Source organism: Acomys russatus, chromosome 32 (assembly GCF_903995435.1).
Source record: "Acomys russatus chromosome 32, mAcoRus1.1, whole genome shotgun sequence".
NCBI lineage: Eukaryota > Metazoa > Chordata > Mammalia > Rodentia > Muridae > Acomys > Acomys russatus.
Window position 1 is genome coordinate 5,085,802 of NC_067168.1, and position 13,103 is coordinate 5,098,904.

A 13,103-nucleotide genomic window follows, 5' to 3' on the forward strand; every position below is an offset into this window, starting at 1 on the left:
GTGTAGGGGCTGGAGAGATGGCTGAAGTTAAGCACACTTGCTGCTCTTTCACAGGACCCAAGTTCAGTTCCTAGTAGCCAGGCTGAGAAGCTTACAACCACCTGTAAATCTAGCACCAGGGGCTCTGACACCTTCTTTGGTCTCTAGCAGCAACCGCATACATTTGCACATGTGTGTGCATTCATACACACACACACACACACACACACACACACCTCTTAAGAGAGCTTCCTATATATGTCTATATGTATATTTTCCCGAAAGTAACAGGCATGATCCACACCCTGAGATTTTAAAATTAGCATATGTGTTCGTCATACACGACATTGCACTTGGCCACATTTCATAATTTGCATTTCAAAACAGATATACCGCTACCTTTCTTGCTTCTTTTATCATCTTCCGAATAGTTTCCTTTATTGTAAGTAGCTGTGCTCTCGGTGGATGAAAAAGGAGGTCTATATGGGTACTGCCTAAGAGGCCAGGCATCACGTACGGCCATCCCAAATCAAGATTTGGAGCCTCCACATCAGACTGCATGGGCCAGTAAGTTCCTGACGATGAGCCGTCATCACAAGAATTATCGGAACCACGCTCTGTATTTTGGGCAAACTTCTGGACATTTTTCAGAATATAATTAATTTCTTCCTCAGCCAGAAAGTCTGACACTCGCTCCTTGGCGAGGAACTCTTGATAGGCTTCCAAGCCGTGCTCGATGAGAGCGTCAACCGCCACGCGGTACCACTCCTTGTAGTGCGGCTCGATGTAGTTGTCAGACCTGCACTCATCATTTAGGGAGGAAAGCATCGAGGAGGTCTCCATGTTTGCAGGTGTTAGACGAGGCCACTTTCAAACATTCATCTGTGCAAGGGCAAGAGGTACCTGGGCGTGTGATAAGAAAAATCAAGGTCAGTTAGAATCCTATGTGCCGATATTTATGATATGTGCCATATATCGCTTTGACAGCATTCACGTTAACTGCCGTTTGAACGGCTAGCGAGGCAAGTCGACACACATCCTATCCAAAATGACGTTTATAGAGCCGCTATTCAGCATGTCTCACGGTCAGCTTAGTGGATTTCCCCTTACAAAATCGAGGCATTCCAAATGAAAGCACGTCATGTGACACAATGAAGCTGCCTTCGCTGGTGATGCAGAGCATATACTCAACTTCAACCCGAGGGCAGGGTGTGCGTGCGTGCGTGGACACTCCTACACGGCATTTCTGGCTTGACATTCAAATCGCACTGGACTAGGATTAAGGCCTGGCTACCCATGAATACAAATACGCTAATATGCTGGATGAGATATAAGAAGCACAAAATACATTTCTTTCTGGAATTTACTATTTAGTCCAAGTGGATAGAAATACATACATACATACAAAACTATTAGTCATTGCTCTAAACAGAATCATAAGCTATCGAAGGGCCAAATAACTAAGTATTCAAAACTATTAGTTAATCATGTCATATTTGCTGGTTTAAGGATAAAAGCAAATAGAGATCGGTATGTAATAAATGAGTTACGGGCAGCCCTGAGCAGGAGGCAGGCTTCGGGTGAAGCTAGGGCTACAAGAAAAAAACAAAAAACAACAAAAAAAAAAACCTGATGCTGCAGCCGAAGATACTTTCATTACAGTCAAGGCCAAAAAAAAAAAAAAAAAAAAAAAAACGCAGGCAAAAGAACAAGCCAGAAAATAAGGGTATTCAGGACTCAGGGGGTAAATTTCTGGTATGTAGGCAAACAGGTTTCTTTTGGGAGTAAGAAACAGAGCAGAGCAGATAAGCCTGAGCCGGGTGTGGAGATCTGGAATCTTCCTCTCCTGCTCTGGCTGGAGGCTTCATGGCTGACCCCTCCTTCCCTGCCTCACTGAAAGAGACATGGGGCTTCATCTCAGTCAGAGGAGGGCGGCCTCGGTGGGTCTGAAGTCCTGAGGCCCATTGTAGGCCTCACAACACAGCTGCAGCCTGGGTTACAAGAACCACAAAGCCAATTTGACCAAAGCTGCATTGTCAGTGCTTCTGACCTACTTTAACATTCTACCCTTAACTGATTTGTTCAGTCTACCTCCCACATCCATTCAGATTCAATCTGTGAGGGGGCAAGCCCGGAGACCATTGCTATTCCTCACAAGGCTCGCTCAAGACTCACAGACAAGTTGTAAGGGGGACAGACAATAGAGTCTGCCTATGAGCGAGGATCAGAAGAACCATCACATGCTGAGGCTTTAACTGTGTGTGTGTGTTGGCGGGGGTGGGGGGGGTGGGGGGTGGGATGGGGGATGAGGAGTGGGGGGTGGGGGAGTGGAGGGTGTTGGTGGGGGGGCAGGGGGGAAAGAAAGAGGGAGAGAGGGAGAGAAAGAGGGGGAGATGGAGACAGGAAGGGAGAAGGAGAGAGGGAGAGAGGGTGGGAGGGAGAGAGGGCGGGGCTCTTGGCGGGAGGGCTGCATCTAAAGTCAAATTAGGCAGCACAGTGAGATGGTCTCACAGAAGCAGGTGCCAGAGACCCAGATCAGTAGCTTGTGCCAAAGTCCTGGGAGCAACCCTGAGCCTTCAGCTTGGGGCAGGAGTGAGGGATGAAAACAGGACATGCTCTTTTCTGCTTCCTGGAATCACTTTTGCTTGAGTAATGGCTTAAGCCAAGCCTGGAACACCAGAGCTGTGCCTGGATCCTTGCTTTGTGGCGGAGCGTCTGAGCTCTACCACTGTGAAGATACTACTTCCACTCGGGTATAGCTAGGAACAATCTGTTAGAATGAGGGTTCTAACACGGAGATATAAAATGTGCTTCTTTTACAACTTAATTAGAGTTGGCTTGATCTATTGCTATGGTCCAGTAACATATATAGCAAATGTTAAGAAATTTCTCAATTACTATATTTAATGAAATTTAAAAAATAAAATGCCAGGCAACAGATATTATATGGAAACGTTTATTAAATGAGCATGGGGAGAGAAGGAAAGGGGGGAGGGGTAACCCCAGAGAGAGACAGAGATGGGTGGCCTCGGAGGTAAGAGAGAGAGGGATAAGGTAGGTCTGTCCTTTTATAATCTTAGGTAGGGGCACGCCCAGTGGGAGGTGGGCAATGACATCACAGGTAGGCAGCCGGAAGCAGAGTCATAACACTATAGGTATCTGGTGTTTTCCTGATCACGTTTCCTTCTAGTTCACTACTTAATGGGGACTTGCACCAGAGAACAATATCTAGAGGAGTTTTCAAATGCAACCACTTGCAGGAAGGGATGCTATTGGTATCTAGTGGGAAGAGAGATCAAGGATCCTTCCACGGAAGCTGCGAAGCGGCGGGGGCACAGAATGGACGCTCACCGTAGGGAACTACATGGCACAAAATGCCAGTGCTGTGAATTTGAAAAGTTACCACTTTGCTATCCTCGTACAAGCTCTGTAGTTTGAGCCTTTCCCACCTCAGAGCTTCAAGTGTTGAAAATTTGGTCTCTAATAGAACAGTAATAAAAGGTGTTAGGACTTTCAAGTTAGGACCATCAAGAGAGGGGACTACAACAGTGATTAGGTCCCCGGAACTCTATGAAGTGTAGACTTTCTGTTACCAGGGCTGTGGTGGTGGTGCATACCTTTAATTCCTGGAGGCAATAGGCAGAGGCAGATGAATGGCCAGGAGCTCAGGGCCAGCCTGGTCTACAGAGTGAGTTCCAGGGCAGCCAGAGCTACAAAGAAACCCTGTCAGCAAACCAAACCAAAACAAACAAAAGAGCAGACTGTCAGTAGAGACGGGTTGAGGACAAGAGGGTGGGGTTGAGGCAAAGTTAGAGCCCTTGCAATTGAATTCTTTAGCATAAGAATGGGTGGCTCTCAAGGAGGTCAACATCCTCTGAGCACAGCTGCTCCTTCCACACACAGACTCCTTTTACCCTTTCACCTTTCTCTAAGAGCTGATAAGGCTTGAGGCCCTAATGGGAAACCAAGCTCTTGGCCCTATAGGAATGTGATGGAAACACATTTCTTTATACATTACTCTACCTCAGATATTTCATGACAACAACAACAACAACAACAAGTGAACAAGACACCTTACTAAGTCTTACTTTTCCAATATTCATTTAATGCTCTTTTTGGACAAGGAGACAGAGCTTGTTTTCAATGACTGTCTCAGCTACAGTTTCCTGTGTCTGCTGAGCAGCAGTCTTCACCTGATAACGCCTCTGTGTGGCTGAATGAGAAATCCCAGCTATCATCTAATTGTAAAAAGTGGTTGGTAACTAACTACTTGTTCATAAAAAAAAAGTCCAGATTTGAGGGTCAATTTTATTTAACTCTTAGAACTTTACTTTTGAATCTCTCTAATATGTGAAGATAGATGCCTGGATGCCTGTTAACCATTTTGGAAGTTAAGTTCATAAAGTTCCTTAAAAACATCATTCATTCCTGGCTTTTATTCTGCATATGAAAATTTTGCAATTGTGCAAAATTAATTGCTAAACTGTGTATACAGTGTGAAGCCATAAAGGGTAAAAGGAAAAAGACCACAAAGAAAACCGATGATGTCACGTGAAAGGCTAGTCAGAAGGGAACAAAACTGCACTTTGAACTATTCCAGAAAGGGAGATAATAGGAGGTTCATTTAATAGTCAGTGTGAATGCCACATTGGAGGCAGTTGTGGGAAAGTGCACAAGCCACTTGTAAGGAGTTTGGATATTACACACAAGACTTAGGATAACAACATATTCGATATTTTTCTTTGTGAACAGTGTCCCTCCAGATCGATTTATCACAAGAGCTGTTTACAAGGAAAACAGCTACAAACAGATTTTAAGAGAGAATACAAACCAATATCACTTCACAAATGCATATTGAAACTAAAGAGTGTCTATATTTACTTACAGACAGGATTACAGAGTTAAAGAATTTTTCTGAACTTTCCCTTAAAGTTTATTAGAGTACTAATTTAATTAGGTGTGGCTCCGAACACAAAACTCAAGAGTACTTCATTAATAATAACTAATATAGCTAGGAAGCATGCATTCTTTTTATGTGGAAATAATGAGTTAAGAAAAATGAAAGTCTCAGTGCAAAATAGAAATTGAGCTGACTAGTGGGATTCACTGATAGTAAAGTGATTCATTCTAGGAAAACGCCCTTAAAGTCCACGCATCATAAAGTATAAATACTCTAGGTATCAAATTTGACGTGCCATTGATAGCAAGCACATAGATATTTTAAATGTAAATTCTGTTACTACAAAGACTATAAAACAAGCCAGAGAGCGGTATCTCACAGATTTCTTTGGGAAATCAGCTCTACCATTGTCAGAGATGCTTCCTCCTGCAGTAGATGGATAGCAATACCAAAATCCACAGATATGTACAGAGAGTGAGGGAACACCCAGTCCTGGAAGGGATGCCTCCATCAAACCCCTTCCCTCTGGGCTCAGGAAACTTTGCAGAAGAGGGGACAGAATGATTTTAAGAGCCAGAGGGGATGGAAGACACCAAGAAACCATGTCCTGTAGACACAACAGGACTGACAGACTCATGAACTCAGAGACTATGGCAGCACACATGAGGCCTACACATGTTCAAGACAGACAGGGTCCCAGTGCTTAGAGGGAGAAATGGCCATCATCATCCATCCCTAAGCACGACCCTATCTCTTGGCAACAGCTTAGAAAGGGAAAACTCAGCTTTCTCCAATGGAGTCCTACTGGGTGTATAAGCCACATTTAAGGTTTGTCCCCATGTCCAGCAGAAGAAGCTAGCATGGAATGAACTCAGTGGTGTGCTTGTAGACTTTTGTCTTATATTGCTTTGTTTTGGACACTGTTTTTATTGTACTGATGTCTTGTCTGTATATTAAAATTTCTAATTCTGTGCTTTAATATATCTGTGTATGTGTTTCTTTTACATTATCTTCACCTCTCTCTCTCTCTGTCTCTATCTGTCTGTCTGTCTGTCTGTCTCTCTCTCTCTCTCTCTCTGTTTGTCTCTGTCTCTGTCTCTGTTTTCCTAAAGTGAGAGCAAGAAAGGCTTGGAGTTTAATGGGTGGGAGGTAGGAAAATCTGGTATGATGGCAGAGGGAAAACTGTGATCAGAATATATTGTGTGAATTTTCACTTAGGAATGTACAGAAAAACGTGAATGTTGACATCAGACTTTATGTTTCAAAGTTTCAAAGCCTTTATCTTTTCCTGTGGTGCATGGAGCATTTTGGTGAACATTGCCATGACAGATGAATAAAAAAAAAATGTGCACTGCCTGGAGGTGGTAAGTAGTAGTGATAGGGAGGACGGAGTAAGGTAAAGCACAGACGTCTAAGGCGCATGCTAGTGAGAATTCCTATAGAGACACATGACAGACGGGAATAAACAGGCAGCTGTGTCTGCATTTCCATCTTACAGCCCCAAGATGCTGCCAGACATTTGAAGATCTATCAACTAGAAAATGAAATGGTTTAAAGTTTCCATGCAAATGTAACTTTAGGAAGAAGGCAGTGAAGTGTGAACTCAGAGTCAGAGGGGAGTATCTAGGTCAACACTGTAGAGCTAACCAAGGAAGATGTGAGGCAACGCAGAAAGAACCACAGAGCGTTCCACCTGCTCTCTGTTGTGCAGCTCTCATGAAGGTGAATTCACGTTTGATGTGCCCCTAAAATGAAAAGGCCATGAACATGTGTGCTCTTTAATCTCGGACATGCTAACTTGTCTCTTGTACATAAGTAGATTTAAAACTAATCTACAAACTTCATCTGAACTCAACTCCAGCAAGCTGGTTTTAAAGCATTGCAGTATCTGTATGGACCAAAATGTTGCATGAAATCATACATTTATGTCACTGAATAAGTTCTAAACATAAAACAATCTGTCCCAAGAAAATTTAGCTTTAAATAAAATTATTTATGTTAAAGTTTACTTGTAATCAACATATAAAGGTATTAACACACATAAATCTATCAGTATTTACACTTAGGACACGTTAATGCCAATGGTTATTTTAAGTATTTTTGAAAACTCTATAAGTTTGAACATATTCTAAGTATAATACTAAATAATATTTTCTTATTATAGTTAGAGAATGTTTTTATTAATAGACAAAATATTGTTCCTGATATTATATAATTCTGCATAAAATTGTTGTTTGAATGAAAATCATATGGAACAATCTTTCTGTTAGGTCAAGATCAATATTCTTTTATTCAATAAAGTATATTTAAAAAAATAAATTAAAAAAATCCTAGATCCCTTCTAACTTTAATTTATTATGTATAAGGATTGCGTTTCTCTTCAAATTTGATTACTAAAAATTTAGAATGATAAAACATTTAAGATGCTATAATTAAATTACAAACTCATTATAATATAAGTAATATCTATTTCTGATATCCAATGTCATTATCATTTTAAAGTGGCTTCATAATTACACTTACAGTGAAACGGCTCGAAAGCACATGTTAGTCAGCATAAGGGACCCCTGTAGGAAAACCCCACTTTGCCACAGGGCCTGGGTGCAAACAGTCCAGTGAGTAGAACTCCTTACCTTTTTGAGGTCATGGAAAGGTCAACCTAGAACACCTCAGATTCACTTTATTAACCTCAAAGCAAATTCTAGCCACTCAATATCTAATTATTTTTTAATTTCCTTAACTTTTTAAGTTAGAAGATGGAAGTAGCAATATCACTTTCACATCAATATAATTTCAGGGTTTCTTTATATTTGTTGTTATCCAATACATTTGCCATTGATCTAATATGGTAACTGCAGATATTGGGTTGGCAGGAAATCCATGGTAAATACTGGCAACATTAAAATATAAGCATTATTTAGAAGTCCATACTGAGGAATTCTCACAAAGTCATTCATAAGAAAAACAATAAGGCAGCTGTGTAAAAAGCTTAATCACATAAGCAATCACACAGGATTTTTCCACACTAAGTTTAGAAGGAAAATAAGGTAAGCAAAGCTTTTACAGATTCCCAAACTATTCCTGAGTTTCTGTCCACCAACCTTTCTGTACTCTAGCAGCTACAATGAATGGAACATGGCCATCCTGGTGCCATTGTCTGTTGTGCTATACTAAAGTGTTCCAATGTTGGTTTGTCCTTAGTAATCGAAGCAAACTTCGATGTATGGATAAATACATACAAACAGGGATGCCAGGAAAACACTAAAAAAAAAAAAAAAAACACACACACACACACATACAACGGTGCTAACGTGGCAAAATAATAAACATTAACAGTGGTGAGCTGGGGGTGGGGGTTAACTCAGTAATATCACATTTACGTGACATACTTAAGTCCTCATTTGCCCACCAAAAGAACAATAAAACTGTGTCAAAGTCAGCTAAAGTAAATTCTGAAGTGTGAACTAACATCCGAAAGTTACACAAATACAAGACTGCACAAGTTGTGTGGCTCATTGTTTAATGTACACTAGTTGAAAAATGAGAATTCTTAATATAGAAAGTGATCAATTACGTGAAATAAAGAATCAGAATTATTTTAAGGACCCAATGAGAAAACGCAGATGGCCTAGTGGGAACGTGGCTCAGGTCTGACTTCTGCTGAGACCTCAGTTCTGTAATGTAAAGGCTCAAAGACTCAAAATGCTCACCAGGAAGACAGGTAAATTTAACAGTTTTAACCTCAGAAAGTGTCTGTAAAGATAAAATGAGATGCAGCTTCTCACCTTTTTTCTTGCTATGAAATAGCGCTTAAAGTTGCCAGGCAATAACCTAATGAATTATTTCAGGTACCAATGAGGCAAAATGTCAGCTAGAGTTCAGTCCTGAAACCTATGCTAAAACATGTTGGGTACAATAGATGGCCTGTGCTTGTGGTCTCAGCACCCGGGAGACAAAGACTGGCAGGTCACTGGGACTCCCTGGAAACCACTCTTGTGGGGAGTTTCAGATGAGAGACCTTGTCAATAACAACAACAGCAAAAGTGAAGAAATATAGACATGTGCACACACACAAACACACACACACACACACACACACAATGCCATAATAAGACTCATTATTTTGCACAGTGAATATTTTTACATAAAAAATAAACTTATATAAAATAATATAAAATAAACATAAAATTATAAATTTCCACCCTTTTTCTTCACTAAGCCCTTTCTTTTTCTATTTTTCAATACCTGGCAGGTGCCACTGATTCAAAGCACCTCGGTGACTTATGTTGGGTAGTGACCAGTTAGAGTGCCCCCCAAGCCCATCTTCCTGGCTGGAGGTGGATTCCTCCTGTTGTCTGGTGAGCTGTGCAGTTGTGCTCCAAGGCTAGCTTATATTTCCTCCAGCTGTTCCCTTCTGTGTCCTGAAGGCTCAGGCCACAGCACACCTGTAATCATGACCAGCAGCCTGGAAACCCGTGACCTCAGATAAGATTCCAGGCCATCTGCTTCTAGATTTTAAACATTTCACCCAGGGGCCAATACTTCCTCCAACATTTTACAGATGCACAGAATATTTACAGGCAGAAGAAACCGAGTGATCATTTTGTGGATTACCGTTCCCCTGAATTTTATAAATACTGGATTTTTATGAGACCTATTTTATACATTTCAGTATAATTTAGAGAATGAAATATTAATTGCTCATCGAATAAAAATTCCATCCATAACATGAGCCGCTCCGGCATCCTCATTAAGGGCAAGGAAAGTGGAACAAAAGTCAAGGAATTCTGAAGTAATGCACAGAATGCATTTTATGTCTGGGAGGAACACTCTCTCTAAGCAGATGACAGCCTTACTTCTATATTTTAGGTCTACATTTCCTCTTGAATTACTTTCTGTGTACACTGTAAGAGTGCATTTGTTTTTCATATGCATGTCCGTTTGTTTCAAGACTATTTATGGAAAAGACCTGTTTCTTCTTTTTTGTGATTTTTTTTTAAATTAATTTATTCTTGTTACATCTCAGTGGTTAGAAGACCTGTTTCTTATCATACCCTCCAAAGCTTGGAATGCTTATCTGTCCACTGAAAGCCTCATACTACATAAAAGACTTTCTGTTTCTGAGTGTTCGCTTCTCTTTCTCGGGTGTTTTCATTGGTTTATATGTCAGTTTTAGCATTTTTTGGGTGTTGTAGCTTAACGTCAAATAATAGAAGTCCTCACCTTATTTTTTTTTTTTTCTCCTTCAAGATTGCTTAGTATGTTCTGGAACTTCTATATTTTTCATAAGTGTTTTAAATCAACTTGAAAATTTTCACACTGGATTATCACACAGGGTGCAATTTAGAAAGATGCAAATGAAAGAGAAAGACAGGGCAAGATACAGGAAAACAGGGCCGAAGGGGAGCTTCCAGGCCCTAGTCTGCCCCTAGCAAGTCAACACCTCCCAAGGAAGATAGCCGATGGAAGAGGCACCCAGGTAAGAGACAGGAAAGGAGGGAAAGAGGAGTTCCCAGGCACTGGGGCATGGCTGTCCCTCGGGAGTCAACACCTCTCAAGGAGGAAGTATGTGCAAGCTTCACTTCTGGTTTGGTTGCTGGTTTGTGGATGCAAACTAAACATCCTAGCCTCTGAATGCAAAAACAAAGCCAGAAGGTCAGAAGCTTTGTGTATGCCTTTTAGTAACACTTAGAAATTCTACTAGCTATAGTAGTAATCCTAGATAACAAGTAGGCTAAAACGTATTAAATCAAAGCACACATATAATTAGAGGAAAATTTTGTCAGAAAAACAAAACGAATAATTCCACAAATGAAAGTGGATTTTTAGTATTTATTTATTTGGTTCGCAGTTTGAGAATGACTCTCATATGAAAGGGATCACATAAGGTAGTGGGCAGGGAGCAAGAAGGCGATCCTTAGGACAACAAGGTTTATTTAATGGCAGAGAGAGTGTGGCAGAATGTGAAAGGAGAAGGAGAAGCCAGGGGAATATAGTTTCTTCATTTGGAGAAGGGGGTGGAGAGTGTCTCACACTGTGGGGAAATATGTAAGGAATATAGTTTGTGGGGGAGGAATGGAAGAAGGGCACCAAAGGTGTGTTTACTGGACAGTCCAAGGATGAGTCCCATCCCTTCCGTACCTGAGGCCTCTAAGTTTCTAGATGCCTTTCATTCTCCAAGAATCAGGAGTTTGCTTTACAAACTCAGAGGGACTGTTTACCTCTCCTGTAGGGGCTGAGATCCCAGAATCAACAGTCAGGAAAGGCTCCTGGAGAGAGAGAGATAAAGCTATCTGGCCTGTGGGACTTAGCATTTCTTTCCAGAAGCACCTTTGTCTTGGGAATTTGCCACAGGCTGGAAGACACCCTGGAGAGGTGCTTGCTGATGTCTATAAGGCAGAAGGAGATGTGCTCTGTTTAGCCCTTAGTTACAAGCCAACATCAAGTAGCCCAGGCTAGCCCAGTAATCTAAAAACTGCTATTACACAAAGGCTGGTCTTGAACTCTGGGCCCTTCTGTTTCTATCTTCTAAGTTCTAATATTACAGACTTGTAGCAGCGCACCCAGCTCACATAGGTGTTTTTCTGTAAATGGTATTACTGGAGAAGATTTTAATTTTTGAAACCTCTTTCCACATTTATTAATTAAAGACGTTTATTGATGAATATATACTATTTTGCAATGGAGGAAAATTAAATCTTCAAAGAAGTGCCTCAGAAGTTATTTTTAACTTTAGCCACTTAGTCTTTCCATGCACTTAACTGTTGGCAGTCTGTGATCCAGAATCCTACATATAAATCTGTTTAATGATCGTTACACAGTGATGTAAACAGTACAGAGCATCCAGAAGGTGAGGCTACTGGGGTGAAGGAAGGAAAGGGAGGGAGGGAGGGAGAGAGGGAGGGAGGGAGGGGAAGAAGGAACAGAACAGAATAGGATGCACGTCATTGGAAGTCCCTGCACAGAGTTGTCACAGCACTGCCTACCCAGATCAATAGCCAACTGTCTTCTACAATGAGGGCATCAATCATGCCTGTCTAAGCACAATGCAGAATGCTCACTAGTAACTGTTAAATACTTGGGTAATGATTAATAATAATAATAATGATGATAATAATAATGATAATAATAATGATAATAATAATAATAATAATAATAATAATAATAATAATAATAATAATAATGTACTACCTTAGTAACTCCAGTATGATGCATTAGGACATACTGCAGCTTAATTTAAAAATCAAACGATTGATGCAGAACTTCTTAAGATTCAAGACACAGCGTTTTGTATTAAAGGGCAGTGTCGTGGTAGTACAAAACACCAGGCTTCCAAAAGAACAGTGAGAACACACTGTGCACCTGAAAGCAGCCCCGTTGAACGCATAGGGTGGACTCAAAGGCCAAATATTAGCTTCAGTGGAGCCTTCTAAGAATGAAAGAGACATCACTTAGACCCTGTGTTTCCATTTCCTAAGTACGTCTAAGTCACTCTGCAAACAGCTTTTGTACACTTAAGTTACTCATTATGAAGACCTTAGACTGTGTTTTCAATACAAGTAGTGATTCCAATGAGATGTGAGCAAGACTCGTTTTTCTTGTTTCTTGTATGTGTTTTGTTTCTATATAAACTTATGTTACTGGGCAGACTGAGAATTAAAATTAATTACAGTTCTGTAGTTTTGTGTATCATTAAGATGAAACTGGAGGAAACTATATTAGAGTTCAGATTCTATTTTGACACCACACTCTTTGATTATAGGTCACAGAAAACTGAGAAGAAACAGATCTGGAGAGCCACTACTGGCTGCGTTCATGGTGCCAAAGATCTCATGCCTAGTACTGGGGGAGCTGGTGGACGGGCGGGGGAGGCAGAAAACTAATCCAGAATCTTGTCTAGGTAAAGAATACAAATGCTAAAGAAGCTGTGGTACGCTTACACTATGGAATACTACTCAGCTATTAAAAACAAGGAATTTCCAAAATTTGTGGACAAATGGATTGAACTATAAATGATCATAATGAGTGAGCTAACCCAGAAGCAGAGAGACTCAAATGGTATATACTCATTTATAATGCACACTAGCCCAAGGGGCATGTCCCATGAAATTCTTCACTTACCAGGAAAGTGGGATAGAGGTGAGGACATCCTATTGGGACTCTAGGTGAGAAAAGTATGGGAGAATGGAGAAATAGAAGGATCCAGAGGGTCCTAGAGACCTAC

At 40.8% G+C, this 13,103-nt stretch overlaps 1 protein-coding gene across 1 annotated transcript in view; it reads right to left on the bottom strand.

The window, feature by feature from the left end:
- Positions 1 to 879, bottom strand: part of Fam83b (family with sequence similarity 83 member B) — a 46,345-nt gene extending 45,466 nt beyond the window's left edge. The window contains exon 1 of the mRNA XM_051140527.1: positions 379 to 879. Coding sequence (XP_050996484.1) covers positions 379 to 822 — 444 coding nt within the window. The 5' untranslated portion in view covers positions 823 to 879. The remainder of the gene's footprint in view (positions 1 to 378) is intronic.
- Positions 880 to 13,103: the final 12,224 nt, after the last annotated feature.